At 50.6% G+C, this 16,220-nt stretch overlaps 1 protein-coding gene across 1 annotated transcript in view; it reads left to right on the top strand.

Annotated features, from left to right (window-relative positions):
* The window catches only part of Ncan (neurocan), a 28,001-nt gene extending 12,173 nt beyond the window's left edge, over window positions 1–15,828 (top strand). The window contains exons 8-15 of the mRNA XM_031340070.1: window positions 1,212–2,420; window positions 5,199–5,315; window positions 7,020–7,133; window positions 7,522–7,680; window positions 9,053–9,135; window positions 10,891–11,035; window positions 11,455–11,637; window positions 12,652–15,828. Coding sequence (XP_031195930.1) covers window positions 1,212–2,420; window positions 5,199–5,315; window positions 7,020–7,133; window positions 7,522–7,680; window positions 9,053–9,135; window positions 10,891–11,035; window positions 11,455–11,637; window positions 12,652–12,782 — 2,141 coding nt within the window. The 3' untranslated portion in view covers window positions 12,783–15,828. The remainder of the gene's footprint in view (window positions 1–1,211; window positions 2,421–5,198; window positions 5,316–7,019; window positions 7,134–7,521; window positions 7,681–9,052; window positions 9,136–10,890; window positions 11,036–11,454; window positions 11,638–12,651) is intronic.
* Window positions 15,829–16,220: the final 392 nt, after the last annotated feature.

The following is a 16,220-nucleotide window of genomic DNA, read 5'->3' as shown; positions in this document are numbered from 1 at the left end:
GTGTGTGTGTGTGTGAATGCATGTGACTGAGTACACCTGTGTGTGTGTGCATGAGTATGTGCCTGTGTGTGAGTGTGTGTGTGTGTGTGAATGCATGTGACTGAGTATACCTGTGTGTGTGTGCATGAGTGTGTGCCTGTGTGAGTGTGTGTGTATGTGAATGCATGTGACTGAGTATACCTGTGTGTGTGTGCATGAGTGTGTGCCTGTGTGTGAATGCATGTGACTGAATGTACCTGTGTGTGTGCATGAGTGTGTGCCTGTGTGTGAGTGTGTGTGTGTGTGAATGCATGTGACTGAGTATAAGTGTGTGTGCATGAGTGTGTACCTGTATGTGAGTGTGTGTGTGAATGCATGTGACTGAGTGTAACAGTATGTGTGCATGAGTATGTGCCTGTGTGTGCCTGTGTGTGTGACTGTGTGTGTGTGAATGTATGTGACTGAGTATAACTGTGTGTGTGCATGAGTGTGTGCCTGTGTGTGAGTGTGTGTGTGAATGCATGTGACTGAGTTTAACTGTGTGCATTCATGTGTGTGATTATATGTGCGTGTGTGCATGCACACAAGCTCTCGGAGACCAGAGACCAACTTCAAGTGTCTCTTCTTTTATGGCCCTCCATCTTAGTTTTTGAGACAGGGTCTCTCACTAAACCTGGTACTCACTCTGGCTGCACTGGGGAGCCTCCTGTTTCCACACCCCTTTCCCCCTTGCCCCCTGAATTGGAGTTAAAGCCCCAGGCTGCTGTGCCCAGCTTCTATGTGAGTGCTGGGGATCCGAACTCAGATCTTCATGTTTCTATAGCAAGCACTTTACCGTGACCCATCATCCTAGCCCCTGAGCTTTATGTTTTGAGAGAGGCCTGGAACTCATCGCAATCCTCCTACTTCAGTCTCCCAAGTGCTAAGTGACAGGTGTGTTCTGGCACACTTGGCTTGTTATCATTTGCTGGATGAGAGTGTTAAAACAACTTAACAGGCTGGAATCTAAATTCTTTGTATCCAAGGATAACTCCAGATCCTCCTGCCTCCTCCTAACTGCATGTGTAACAGGCTTGTTGCCCTAGCTAAACGTGGTTTTGGAGCCTGCAACTCTATATAGTACAGACTGGCCTTAAATGTTTATCCTCCTCTCTCAGCCTCCCAGATGCAAGGATCATAGGTGTGTGCCACCAGGCCCTGCTAACTAACTGTAGCTCATTTTGATGTCACAGGCTCTCTTGGCAGCAGGAGTCTCCCAGAGTCCCCGATGTGGTCCCCATCGTTGATCTCACCCAGTGTCCCAAGCATCGACAGTACTCCTGACCTGAAGCCAGGGGCAGCTGAGGCCCCCAGTGTGAAGGCAACCATCCCGCACCTGCCCTGGCTGCCCTCAGAGCCCCCTGCTCCCTCCTCCAGCCCCTCAGAGGCCCTCAGTGCTGTCTCCCTCCAGGCGTCCCCTGATGATGGCTCCCCAGACTTCCCCATTGTAGCCATGCTTCGAGCCCCCAAACTGTGGCTTCTGCCACACTCTACACTGGTCCCCAATGTGACCCCAGTCCCGCTCTCCCCAGCCTCTCCACTCCCCTCCTGGGGCCCAGAAGAACAGGCTGTCCAGCCTGTCAGCCTTGGAGCCGAGGACCTTGAAACCCCATTTCAGACCACCATGACTGCCCCAGCTGAAGCCAGTCACAGATCCCCTGATGCAGATTCTATAGAAATTGAGGGGATCAGCTCCATGCGGGCTTCAAACCACCCCATCTCTGGCCCATGGGCTTCTTTGGACTCCAGCAATGTGACAATGAATCCTGTCCCTTCTGATGCTGGCATCCTAAGGACTGAGTCTGGGGTCTTGGACATAACAGGGAGTCCCACATCAGGTGGACAGGCTACTGTGGACAAGGTGCTGGCCACCTGGCTACCACTGCCTGGAAAAGGACTGGACCCTGGCTCCCAGTCCACACCCATGGAAGCCCATGGAGTCACCATGAGTGTGGAACCTACAGTGGCTTTGGAGGGAGGTGCTACCGAGAGTCCTATGGAGGCCACCATGGAGGTGGTCCCCAGCACTGCTGATGCCACTTGGGGGTCTGAACCCAAAAGTTCCATTTCTAGCACCCACATGGCTGTGACCGTGGCCGGGCCCCAGGTCATGCCCACACTGACCTCTACAGGCTCCAAAGGCCACCCAGAGCCAGAGGGACAGATGGTGGCCCAGGAGTCACTGGGACTTCTCAGCAGTCTATCTTCACATCCCTGGTCATCCCTGGCCTCCAGCACGGACGAAGTGGCCTCAGTTTCCTCAGGGGAACCCACAGGGTTGTGGGACACACCCAGCATTCTGATACCGGTGTCCATGAGCTTGGACGAATCAGACCTGAATGTTGTGGCTGAGAGTCCAGGCTTGGAGGGCTTCTGGGAAGAGGTGTCCAGCGGGCAGGAAGGTAAGTTCTGGATTCTCCATCTGTCCTAGTGTGGGCAGGACTGGGTACTGGAGGCTAGGGGTTCCCTGAGCAGAGAAAATGCCCTGGGAGGACTGGAATTTTCTAACATAGGGTGATGCTGGAGGTCAGAGGTCAGGAGGCAGGTTACATTGAGCCTTTCTATGTTGTGTTGTGCTATTATTGGTCAGACAGGGTTTCTCTGTGTAGCCCCGGCTGTCCTGGAACTCACTCTGTAGACCAGACTGGCCTCGAACTCACAGAGATCCACCTGTAGCACACAGCACTTTGCCTAGCTAACAATGGGAATGTTTAACATCTAAAGCATGTAGTCATTGATTAAAGTATGGAACCATGAGGTTAGGATTGGATTTGGAAAGTTCTGTTTTCAAATGTTCAGACAACTTTGGAAGGTACAAGGCAGTGTGATGCAGGGGGACTGGCCTTAAATGATTTTCATGTCTCAAGAAGACAGCTGGATCTGGTTGCATGCCGAGGGGGTTGGGGGAGGAGGAGCAGGAGATGGTTCAAGCAGTATCTGGGTAGACTGGAACCACAGCTGGACTGACCCAGTCCTGGAGACAGCAGGGACGGGAGCCATGGAGAGAGTGGGAGGCAAGAGACGGCTCAGTGACCAACAATACTGCTTGCTTGGCTCTTGTGTAACCCAGGTTGTCCTTAAGGTGGTGGCAATCCTCTTGCCTCAGCCTTCTGAATGGTGAAATAATAGGTGTTTGCCATCATACCCAGTGTCTTAGTCATTGTTCTATTTCTGTGAAGAGACGTCATGACCAAGGCAGCTCCTAAAGCATGTAATTGGGGCTGACTTACAGTTTCAGAGTAAAGTTTAGTCCGTTGTCACCATGGCAGCACGCATAGTCCTAGAGCTGGAGTTGAGAGCTACATCCTGGTTCACATGCAGAGAGAAGAGAACTGGGCCTCGCACGGGCTTTTTAAAACCCCAAAGCCTACCTCCAGGAACACACTTCTTCCAATCAGGCCACACCTCCTAATCTTTATATTTTGTTGAAAGGGTTCCACAGCCCTGGTGTCCAACATTCAAATATATGAACCATTCAGGCCACCACACCTGGCTTGTTTTATAAAATTTATTCATTTTTTTTTATGTGCATGCAGGTGTGTGTGCATGTATGTTGGTACACATATGAACATATGCACATACAGTCCGTGGGGGCCTATCTTCAGGTACTGTCCACCTTCATTTGATGTGTGTGCGCATGCACATGCATATGTGCCTGCCGTATCACTCTTGTGAAGATGAGGCAGTGCCTTCTGGGACAGGGTTTCCCCCTTCCACCATGTGGGCTCCAGGAATCAAGCTCGGGTCATCAGGCTTGGCGTTAACCTCTTCATCTGCTGACCTGTTCATGCAGTTGTAGCTGGAACTGGACATAGGACAGAAAAGCAAACAAAAAATAGAGCTTGTGAGTCGGGCTTGGTGCATGCCTGGCATCCCAGCACTGGGGAGGTAAGGGCAGCGGGCCAGATGTCAATTTGTCTCAGCTAAGGAGTGAGTTCAAGGACAATGTGGATTACTACACGAGACTGTAGAAAGGAGGGACTTGGGAAAGAAGGAGGAAGGGAGGAGGGAATGAAAAGAGGAAGAAAGGAAGAGGAGCCTATGCCTTGGGCTCTAAAGATGCCGAGTGCAGGGTGTGTAGTACATCTGACAGCGATTTGTGTGGTCCCTGAAAGTTAACTGGAGGATCTGCAGTCGAACTCTGGGCGTGGGGGGTGACCCTGGGAGGCAGAAGGTGGCTGTGGTGGAAAGGGTATCGAGACACCCACAGCACAAATGCTAATAAAAGTCGAAAATACACCAGGTCAGCTGAGTCAGCAGTGCCAGCCGTGGGCAGGTGTTGTGGCGGGGACGCCTGGTGGCTGTCAAGTGTTGCATATCATCCTCTGCCCCAGACATGCAAGCACATCACAGACCAGAGCCCGCTGTCTCCTAGTGGCCTTGCCTCAGGGACAGATATCAGCCACTGCAGGACAGACAGCTACCCGCGACTGTTCAGTTAGTAATGATTATGTGCCTTGAAAGCTGATATGCTACAGCAACATTCTCTGAGTAGTCAAACTGACGTGTGGCTCATAGGACTGTATGCATCATCTTGTTTTAATTAATTTAAGCATGAGTAGGGTGAATGGCTGCCGTATGGAATGTCACTGCTCTCGGCCAGATAGAAACAAAAAGCATTAAGTACAAAAAGGAACCTGGCAGGGCTGCTGAGAGGACTCAGTGGATAAAGGTGCTTGCTGCTAAGCCTGGGGGCATGAGTTCAAGCCACAAGACCCACATGATCAACCCCACTTGCTCTGGCCTAAAGATTTATTTATATGTATTTATATTTATTTATATGTAAGTACACTGTAGCTGTCTTCAGACGCACCAGAAGAGGGCGTCAGATCCCATTACTGATGGTTGTAAGCCACCATGTGGTTGCTGGGATTTGAACTCAGGACCTCTGGAAGAGCAGTCAGTCCTCTTAACCGCTGAGCCATCTCTTCAGCCCAAGAATGAACTCTTACAACTTGTCTTCTGGTCCCTGGGTGAACCAATCTGGTATGGCCTGGGAGAGGACTTTGCCCTGAGCAGGGCGTCCCACAGGTAGAGTGGTAAGGTCTTTAACACAAAGTGTATGACTCATTCGTTGGGGATGCAACAGAGGGGACTTCACAGACAAGAACCACGTTCTGGATTCTATGAAGGATGACATGGTGTCCAGTCCATCCTCACACTGGCTGTCCATCCCACAGACCCCACAGATCCCTGCGAGAACAACCCCTGCCTGCACGGGGGCACCTGCCACACCAACGGCACCATGTATGGCTGTAGTTGTGACCAGGGCTATGCTGGGGAGAACTGTGAAATTGGTAAGTGTCCCAGCCCAGAGCACTGTCCTGTCCCTGGGAGTCCAGGCGACACAACTAAAATTATCTGAGTTCAAACTAGATAGCTGAGCTGCTCGGGACAGCCATGTCCCACTGTGAGTATTAGGGGTTAGTGGGGGACAAGGTCAGATGCTCCCCAGCAAGCAAAGGGCTGTGAGAAACTACCCTCATCTAGGTGCACAGCCGTGTGGGTATCACTCACATTGCTAAATATGAGATTACATTAAATATAAATGGTGTAAAATAAAAATAAATGCATCTGCTGGGCAGTGGTGGCGCACACCTTTAATCTCAGCACTTGGGAGGCAGAGGCAGGTGGATTTCTGAGTTTGAGGCCAGCCTGATCTAGGACAGCCAGGGCTACACAGAGAAACCCTGTCTCAAAAAACCAAAACCAAAATAAATAAATAAATAAATAAATACATCTAATTTGGGCTCCACTAGTTCCAGTTGCAAGAGATCAACGACTTCTTCTGGCCTCTGCAGGCAATGCACACAGATGGTGCCACAAGCATATATGCAAGCAAATCGTAGCCAGCTCAGTCTCTTGGGAATTGAACCTGGGTCCTCTGCATCTTAACCTTTGAGTCATCTCTCCAGCCCCAGTGGTGTAATTTCTTGATCACTGTGCATCCTTTGCTTGACTTCACAACCACACTAGGAGTTACAGAGTCCTAACTGACGGTAGAAATGAGGCTGAGACATGGCGGCACATGCCTTAAACCCCAGTCCTCATGAGGCAGAGGCTTGTGGATCTCTATGAGTTCAAAGCCACACTGGTCTACATAGCATGTTCCAGGACAGCCAGGGCTACATATAAAGAGATCCTTTCTCCAAAACAAAACAAACTCACACAAAATAAATAAGTATCTTTTTAAAATATTATATCTTAAAAATCCAAGCAAGTGACAGCTGAGGAATAGCACCCAGGATCGATTTTTGGCCTTCCACAGATGCACCATGTGCACGCACACACACACACACACACACACACACACTCACACACACACACTCACAGTCTTGCACATACACACTCATACATACTCATAGGCATACTTAAAACACACTCACATACACACACTCATACACACATTCCCATATACACTCATACACACTTGCACACACACGCACACTTAACACACTCTTACAGACGCATACTCATATACATACTCGCCCATTCTCACACACACACACACATACATACACTCACACATAACAACACACTCATGCACAGAGGGGTGTAGGTGGGAATTGTTTTAGGGGGCAAAGTGTCTGGTTCTGTTTACAAATATTAGCCGGGCAGTGATGGCATATGCCTTTAATCCCAGCACTTGGGAGCCAGAGGCAGGCAGATTTCTGAGTTCGAGGCCAGCCTGGTCTACAAAGTGAGTTCCAGGACAGCCAGGGCTATACAGAAAAACCCTGTCTCGAAAAACCATATATATATATTACCAGTGGAGCCTTTGCAAGTAACGACTTTTGGGCTTGTGTACCCCGAGCGAAGCGCCTGAGTCCCATTCTTCTACCCCATGGCATCTGCTGTCACTCTGCAGAGTGTCACAGCTACAGAGCAATCCCTGTGGGTGTCCAGGGGATGGTTAGAAGGACCTTGACCCATCTTCTACCAGTGGGTTGGGATCTGAGTAGAGGCTGACCTCTGACCTCTACCCATTGCATGCCTCCCAGACATTGATGACTGCCTGTGCAGCCCTTGCGAGAATGGAGGCACCTGCATCGACGAGGTGAACGGTTTCATCTGCCTCTGCCTTCCCAGCTACGGGGGCAGCCTGTGCGAGAAGGGTGAGTCCCCGCCTGACACACATTCAAGTCTTGCCTGAGTCTGGCTGAGTTATTTATTTTATATACTTAAATTTTAAAATTACATTTTTAAAACCTTATATATTTTGTGCATGGGCACATAGTGTGTGGGGGTGGGGAGCATGCACATGCCATGGCAGGTGTGTGGAGCTTGGGAAAGATGTTTGGGATTCAGCTCTCTCCTTTCACCGTGTCTAGTCAGCTCCTCAGGCTTGGTGGCAATCGCCCTTACCTACTGAGCTATCTTGCTGGCCCTATTTTATTTAAGGTTTTTTAATTAGTGAATTTATTTTATGTGTATGGGTGTTGTGGCCACATGTCTGTCTGGGTGTCACGTGTGCTGTGGTAACCAGCCCCCTCATGCTCTCAGACACAGAAGGCTGCGACCGTGGCTGGCACAAATTCCAGGGTCACTGCTACCGGTACTTTGCCCATCGGCGGGCCTGGGAGGATGCAGAGAGGGATTGCAGGCGCAGAGCTGGCCACCTGACAAGCGTCCACTCGCCAGAAGAGCACAAGTTCATTAACAGTAAGGACAGGATAGTGGGCTGGGGTTGGAGCTTGTCCTTTGACCAATGCACATGTTAACTTCGCAGCTCTTCGTCGGGCCTGTGACTGACAGGTAAGGCAAGTGTGTTGTCAGGAAGTGACACTTATGAGGGCCAAGGAGCTTGACCATCAAGTGGATAATACATGACCTGACACTTGCATTATTTTCGTTTCATGCTATTTTTAACACTCTAGGAATTGACAAATAAAACAGTCAGGGGATGGAAGCTGGGGGTCCCTAGGTCCCTGCAGTGATGTGAGTGGGCAGATGGAAGCTGGGGGTCCCTAGGTCCCTGCAGTGATGTGAGTGGGCAGATGGAAGCTGGGGGCCCTAGGCCTCTGCTGTGATGTGACTGGGCAGATGGAAGCTGGGGGCCCTAGGCCTCTGCTGTGATGTGACTGGGCGGATGAAAGCTGGGGGCTCTGCTGTGATGTGAGTGGGCAGATGGAAGCTGGAGGCCCTAGGCCTCTGCTGTGATGTGACTGGGCGGATGGAAGCTGGGGGCCCTAGGCCTTTGCTGTGAGGTGACTGGGCAGATGGAAGCTGGGGGCCCTAGGCCTCTGCTGTGATGTGAGTGGGCAGATAGAAGTGGGGGCAGGGGTCTCTGGGTCCCTGCAGTGATGTGAGTGGGCAGATGGATGCTGGGGGCCATGGGTCCCTGCAGTGACGTGCTTTAGTCATTGTGGGTTTCCTCACGTGACTGACCCTGTAGATTCTCTCCTTGTTCACTATGTCCACCTGGCTCACTGTCTGTAGTCTGAACTGGCTCCTGGTTCCTCAATGCTCTGTCCCTCCTGCCTCAGCCAGCACTGCCCAGGGTGGCCCCTATCCCCCCTATTCCTGCCTCTCAGAAAGACATGGCAAGGGCTATGCCCAGTCTCTCCCCTGCTGCATTTGTTCTTGCTGGCTACTGGATTCCCCTTCCTTTACATCTGTAGCCATTGCTGGACAGGGCTCTGGGCCTCCCTCACCTCTGCAAGCCCCCATTTACTACAGCACTCCGTAGTACTCTGAACCTGTGTGAACCGTGTGGGGCTCTCTGTCCGCCATCCTCCTCCTTCCTACCCCTCCTCTAAGTCTTGGTCACCTCTCAGTTCTGCCAACTCTCTCTCATCCTTCTCACCCAACCCCCAACTTCTGGTCCTTTCCCCTCTACCCCCTCACACTTAGGTCTCCTGACTCACAAGCCCTTGCTTACTGCCTGTCCCTGTCTTGGTTACCCACCACGTTCATTTTCCCTGCCAGCTCCACCCTGTGTGATTCTCACCAGCCAGGGAAAGAGAAGAGAAGACATCCCCGGATGTCATCCCCTTCACCTGGCGCACACTCTCATAGCCCCTTCCCCCAACAGGTTTTGGACATGAGAATTCGTGGATTGGCCTGAATGACCGGACAGTAGAGAGGGACTTCCAGTGGACAGACAACACAGGACTGGTAAGTGGCAGGTCCTTGTTCTCAGGCTGCTAAGCCCCGAGGCTCTGCCCAGTGGCCTCAGTTTACCTTCCTATGAAGCAATCACTCACTGGTGGGCACCATAAATCCTCAGAAGCTCTGGGGAGTGGCTCGGAAGAAGAGAACCACACAGAGTCCCCCGTGAGGGGCTGGGGACTTAGCTCAGGGGTGGGGCCCCTACCTAGAAGACCCAGTGAGGCCATGGAGCTCGGCTTAGCCTGGGTTCCATCCAAACACTGTAAAATATAAAGATATACATATCACTGTGGTTACTGTAGTACTTTGCCAGACATCCTAGCCCCCAGGGGCCGAGGCAGGACAATCACAAGTCTGGGCTTTTGTTTGGGCTACAAAGTGAGTCATTGTTACACAGGGAGACCCTGTCTCAAAAAAGCATCAGGTTAAAGTCAGCACAGACTTCATGAGAGAAAGCCTGCTGAGGAGCTGAGGGGTGGGGTGGGGGTTGGGCCCAGCCGTGGGTGGGGTGAAGCAATGGGCAGGGTTGGGGAGTAGGCAGCATGTGCTGGGTGCTGGGCGCTGGGCAGGCAGAATGAGGAATTATTTTTTCCTGGATTGGTGTAGAATTTTGGTTTGTCGTGATGAAAAATTTCTAGAAATAGATACAGTGGTGATGGTTACACAACACTAAGAATGGGAGTGACTGACGCCATGAACCATGGCTTTAAAATTCCTTACATGGGATCCCGTGAGACAGCACAGCAGGTACAGGCTTGCTGCCCAGCCTTGTAACCTGGGTTTGACCCCTGGGAACTCACAGGGTACAAGAAAAGAACAGACTTCCAAAGGCATCTCTGACCTCCAAAAGTGTGTGCATGTGTGTCCCTCTTCTGAAATCTTTTTTTTTTTTTTTTTTTTTTTTTTTTTTTTTTGGTTTTTCGAGACAGGGTTTCTCTGTGTAGCCCTGGCTGTCCTGGAACTCACTCTGTAGACCAGGCTGACCTTAAACTTAGGGATCTGCCTGCCTCTGCCTCCCGAGTGATGGGATTTAAAGTGTGCACCACCATGCATGGCTCAAATGGATACTATTTTTTTTTTTTTTTGTAAAATCGTATTTACTTATTTAATGTACAAGGGTGTTTTGCTAGATTGTACACTATGTACATGCAGTGCCCTCCAAGGTCAGAAGAGGGCATTGGATCCTCTGAAATTGGAGTTGCCAAAGGTTGTGAGTTCTGAGACTTGAACTCAGCTCCTCTGTAAGAGCAGCCAGTGTCCAACTGCTGAGCTGTCTCTCCTGCCCAAATCTTTAAGATGTAATAATACGTTTAAAGGCAAGACTACACAATCTGTAAGATATTCATCCCCTCTTGCTGCCAGTGAGGTCTGGCCCTGCCCACTCTGCCCACAAGCATCCCTCCCATCTGGCACTGACTCCTTCCCTGCCCCAAGCCTTGGCTGTTCCCTGTGCTTGGAAATCCGTTCTGCACCTGGGTTCCCCTCTGCTTTCCTGCTTCCGATTGCCCCCTCCAGGAAGCCCTCCTTTACTCCCAAGCTGGGGTCCACATTTCTTCAACTGTTTACCTAATGCTGATATGCATGGGAACCTGGGGAGGGGGCAGTAAAAGAAGGGGGCACTGATTTTCGTCTTGGAGGGGTTTGCCCACAGGAATCACACAGGAAGTGCCAAGAACTGGGTTGACAGCCAGGTACCAGAGTGACCCCAACCCTCTCTCTCTCTCTCTCTCTTTCCCTCTCTCTCTCTCTCTCTCTCCAAAGCAATATGAGAACTGGAGGGAGAAGCAGCCGGATAATTTCTTCGCAGGTGGGGAGGATTGTGTGGTGATGGTGGCACATGAGAGTGGGCGCTGGAATGATGTCCCCTGCAACTACAACCTCCCCTATGTCTGCAAGAAGGGTACAGGTACTGCACACTTCTTCCCCTGTTGTCCTTCCAGACACTTGTAGCTGTTTTCCTGTGACCTGACCATTTCCCAATTAGTGCCTTGAGGTTATTGATTTCTAAGGACTCTTTACATACAAAGGAAATAATTTGTATGAAATATTCTGTCCATTTTTTCTTTTGTGCTTCAGTTTTTCTCTTGTGCCTTATGCCCTAGGGAGTGGGGTGTCTCCAGAAGATTCTGTCGGCACCGTAAGGTGCTGCTGGTTTAGGTAAAAGGCAAGAAAGAGATAGCCACAGTCATTTGTAGTTCTGTAAGCTCAGAGCTGTGCAGAGGGAGGGACCTGATAACATGTGGAGGATTCTCATCCACCAAAATGTGTCACTGGTTTATCCTCACCTTCACCAACTTCCTTAACCAGAGGCTCCTCTGTCCCCAGTGCTGTGTGGTCCCCCTCCAGCAGTGGAGAATGCCTCTCTTGTTGGTGTGCGCAAGGTCAAGTACAATGTCCATGCTACTGTGAGATACCAGTGTGATGAAGGATTCTCCCAGCACCATGTGGCTACCATCCGATGCCGCAACAACGGGAAGTGGGACCGGCCTCAGATCGTGTGCACCAAACGTAAGTGCCATGCCCAATACCCTGTCCCCAGCAGGATTCCGGTTGTTTATAGCTCTTGATTAGAATGTCTCTTCCATAATGGTACACCATCTGTGACCTCCGGCAACCTGGGGGCTAAGGCAGGAAGGTTATAAGTTCAAGGTCAGCCTGGTTGTAAAACCCACAGGAGAAAAAAAAGCTAGGCTGAGGATGTGGCTCAGTGGGTAGAGTGCTTGTTTCTCAGTGGGTAGATAGAGTGTTTGTGACTCAGTGGGTGGAGTGTTTGTGGCTCCATGGGTAGAGCCAGGGTGTCTATTTCTAACACTGCATAAGCTTGGACTGACTGGTGGCAACATCTGCCATTCCAGCACTCAGGAGGTAGAGGCAGGAGGATCAAGAGTTCAAGGTCATCCCCTGCCCTCTGGTACATAGTAAATTTGAGGCGAGACTGGGGTCCTGTTTCCAGAAAACAAAAAAACAAAAAAGTCTTCCTGGTAATCGAGCCTTACAGATAGGTGAGATATCATTGCCAGCCTACTTAGGGCTTAATTGGTTGTTTTAGAGACAGAGTCTCACATAAACCTGTCTGGCCTCGAACTTGGGATGTGTAACCAAGCCTTGCTTACACAGACTCCCATTGCTGGGGTACAGGTACACACACGTCTCCACATCACACACGAGTACTGACCCGTTCTCAGCTGCTCTGAGGCTGGTGGCAAGGGGCTGCAACCCCCAGGCCAGCCTGGGCTACAAAGTAAGGCATGTACCATCCAGGGATGTGGCTCTGTTGGTAGACTAAGTCACATTTTCACCCCCGGCAGAGTTGGTTTTTGTTTTGCCTCGTTTTGTTTTGTTTCTTTGGGATTATTGGACAAGGGTCTCACTGTGTAGCTCAGGCTTGTCTTGTGCATCCTGCCTCTGCTTCCCAAGCGTTTACCTGGCTTGCCCAGTGTTTTTCTCTTTCCATCCTTCCGAGGAGGCCAGTGACATCCAGCCAGTCGTCTTCACCCCTTCTCATCTCTCCCATCCCTGCAGCCAGGCGGTCACATCGGATGCGTAGACACCACCACCATCCACACCGACATCACAAGCCTCGCAAGGAGCACAGAAAACACAAGAGACACCCAGCGGAAGACTGGGAGAAAGACGAAGGGGATTTCTGCTAAAGATCCAGACTAATCAAGCACAAGTTCCCACACCTCCTCCAGAATATTTCCCTGGGGACCCAGAACCCAGCAGCCACCAGAGAGAGGGTGGGGACACCCCAGAGCCCCACATCCCTGTGGTCCTGTGGTCGGTCCTCTGTACAAAGCTCAGATTGCTCTCTCCTTCCTTACTGAGGTCCTCCTGGCAGGGGTGGCTGGGCCCGAGAGGCCACTCTGATCTGGCTGAGCCTCTAGGATTACTTCTCAGCCATCAAAGGGGGTCCCAAAGTCTGCATCCATGATGGGTGACAGTATGTCTGTGTGTGCTGGGGAGTGGCTTTCATACCAGAGATTCAGGCTTAGTAAACAGTGGACCATCCTGAATCTATGGTGAAGCTTTGGCTAAAGTCACTATATTTGAGTGGAGGACCAGCAGAGCAAACAGGATGGTCCCCTGGGATCCCTCAAAGGTGGCTTCCATCCCTCTGGCTTTCTTTTTTTCCCCTTTCTTCTTCCTCCTTCCCAATTCCAACACCTCCAGTCCCCAAACTAGGCTGGCCTTGAACTCACTATTGTAGAAGGATGTCTGTCCTTGAAGTCTCAATTCTCCTGCCTCTGTGCCACCATGCCTACCTGGTTTATTTGGTGCTGGATGGAATCTAGTACCGGGTAGTGCTCTCTCTACTAACCAGCCCTGGTCTTTGGTCTTGGTACAGACCACTAAATCTAGTGTGGAACTCTCATGTACTGAATTTTAGTGATGTCTCTTAGAGCCACTGGCCTCTTGGTTTCCTAGGGGAGGCTACTGAGAGTAATGGGGGTGGGAAGGGTTAGTGTCTTGCTGACTCCCCAGGTCTAGTGCTGTGTTAAGATCTGGTGGTTCTGTTTTGGGTTGTTTTTGTTTTGAGACAGGGCCTCACTGTGCAGCCCTGGCTTGCCTGGAACTTGCTGTATAGACGAGGCTAACCTGGAACTCAGCGATCTGTCTGCCCAGCCATCTTTTGTTGTATTGACATAGGATCTCCAGAGCCTAGGTTGGGTTTCAGGCCACAGCAATCATCCTTTCTCAACCACCTGAAGGTGACAGGCATACGCCATGCTATGTGGCAGCTTAGTGGGTTTGTGATGACAAATCTCCCATATCCATGTGTACAGAAGTAAGACCAGTAGAGAAGAATGTGCTGGATGCTGCTGTATCCCTCACCCTCCATCTCTCAGGGAGACAGACAACCTTCTGCCTGGACCAAGATGGTGCCATGTTTTCTAACCCAGAGCCTGTCTTTACTAAACCCTTTCAGCAGACCTCAATAAATCTCCTGCCTCAGATCCCATCCCTGCCCCACCCCACTTCTGTTTCCACATCCTGCCTGATGGACTTAATGCTTACAGTGTTCGTGGTCCTATGGTAGAAAGAACAACGCTCTTAGAATCAACACACACACACACACACACCTTCTCTCCTGGTTTTACATTTTTAAAAATGTGAAAGAATCCACTTTGCATTCCCTCTTCCCATCTGCACCCCAGAAAAGACTTCCCAAGCCAGGGACAGGGCCCCTCACAGAGGGATTTGTCTATAGAGCTCATGCAGTCTGGGTAGAATCTGTGAATTTGTGTTAAAACCACAATAGAGCCTGAGCTCAGTGGGTAAGGATGCTGCATAAGCCTGAAGAAGTCAGTTTAATCCCTGGAGCCTATGTTTTAAAAATGGAAAGTCTGGTAGGGTGGTGTGCATCCTGGTCCCAGTATCCCTGTGCTGAGAGACTACAGGAGACTTGTAAGCCATCTAACCTGGAGGATCACAGCCAACTCCTAAAAGTTAGCATTTGACCTCCACTGCACACTGCAGTGTGGGTGAGTCCCCCAACACACACATAACCCCCCCACACACACACACACACTACACAAGCACAAAACAAATAAGTAAAATTTTCAAAAACTGTAGGCGGGGCAGGGATGAGTGCACAGATCTGCACAGGTCCTGGGGTATTCCTAAGTGTTTACTGAGCCTGCATCCCTTACAGGAGGTAATGGAAGCCTGGGGCAGTTACTGAATAGAAGCCATGCAAAGCCTTGTGAGATGGATGCCCTTGAGTCCTCAGCAGCTCCCATGGCCCTTAGTCTCACATTTTACACATGATGGTAAGAGAAGACAAAGTTGTTTTCTTTTAGACAGGGCCTCAGGCTGGCCTTGAATTCACTGGGTAGCTGAGGATAACCTTAAAGTCCTGATCCTTCTGCCTCAGTTTCCCAAGTGCTAAAATGGCAGGTATGCACTATGACTGGTGTATGCAATGGTAGGGATGGAAGCCAGAGTTCTGTGCACACAAAGTAAATATTCTACACCTGAGCTCCAGGCACTCTGTCAACTGAGCCCTAAGCACTCTGTCAACTGAGCCCCAAGTACTCTGCCAACTGAGCTCCAAGCACTCTATCAACTGAGCCCCAAGCACTCTGCCAGCTGAGCTCCAAGCACTCTGCTAACTGTGCTCCAAACACTACCAACTTAGCTCGATTCCCAAACCAGCTGACACACACACACACACACACACACACACACACACACACACACACACACACACACCAGCAGGCTTGGGAAGTGGTTGAGAAAAGCAAACTGGACCCTGATCCCTAAAGGTCCCTGCCGCTGGGGGCACAGCTTCTTAGTAACATTTCCTAATTCAGAAGGAACCCCACCAATCCCCGGCTCCAGGGACTGGGGGCGTGGCCTGCTGGAGCCTGGCCCGCTGGGGGCGTGGCCTGCTGGGGCTTAGTGGTTGTTCCCAGCCACAGCACTGTCTGCTGCGTGAAGTGGGGCGGGGGTGCTTTAGGCTTTTCTGAACTGGAGCCTCATCTTCAGCTCTTTCCCTCCCTGGCGTGTCTGCTTGGGCCACGTATGTGGGAGGAGTGTGAGTGTGCGTGCGCGCGCGAATGGCTACAGTTCTGCTGTGTTTTGTTTTTTTTTTCTTTTCTGGGAGCTTTGATGTTCCGTGGATCTGTGATATCTGACACTGTGGATGTTAATGTACTTCTTGGACATTTTAATAAAATTTTTTTAACAGCTCAACTTGCCTGTGGCCCCCTGAGACTGTCTCTGGCCCATTCACCTGCCTGGCTATTCACTGAGAACCTGTTTCTTTGGAGTGATGACTCACATAACCCAGGCTGGCCCAGAATTCCCTATGCATCTGAAGATGATCTTGAACTCCTGATCAGTTTTTCATTTTGTTTTGTTTTTGAGACAGGGTGTCTCTATGTCAACCTGGCTGACCTGAAACTCTGTGATCTATATACCTCTGCCTATCCACTGCTGGGATTAAAGGAGTGAGCTGCCATGTTTGTTTTATGGAGTGCTGGGAACTTTATGAATGCTAGGAAAGCACTTGGTGAAGTGGGAGACAAACACTTCACTAAATGAGCCACAGCCACGGGTTCTGAGCCCTTATTAGGAGCCACACA

The sequence above is a fragment of the Mastomys coucha genome, unplaced genomic scaffold, assembly GCF_008632895.1.
Source record: "Mastomys coucha isolate ucsf_1 unplaced genomic scaffold, UCSF_Mcou_1 pScaffold22, whole genome shotgun sequence".
NCBI lineage: Eukaryota > Metazoa > Chordata > Mammalia > Rodentia > Muridae > Mastomys > Mastomys coucha.
Note: the sequence above shows the minus strand (reverse complement) of the source record. Positions and strands in the feature narration are given on the sequence as shown.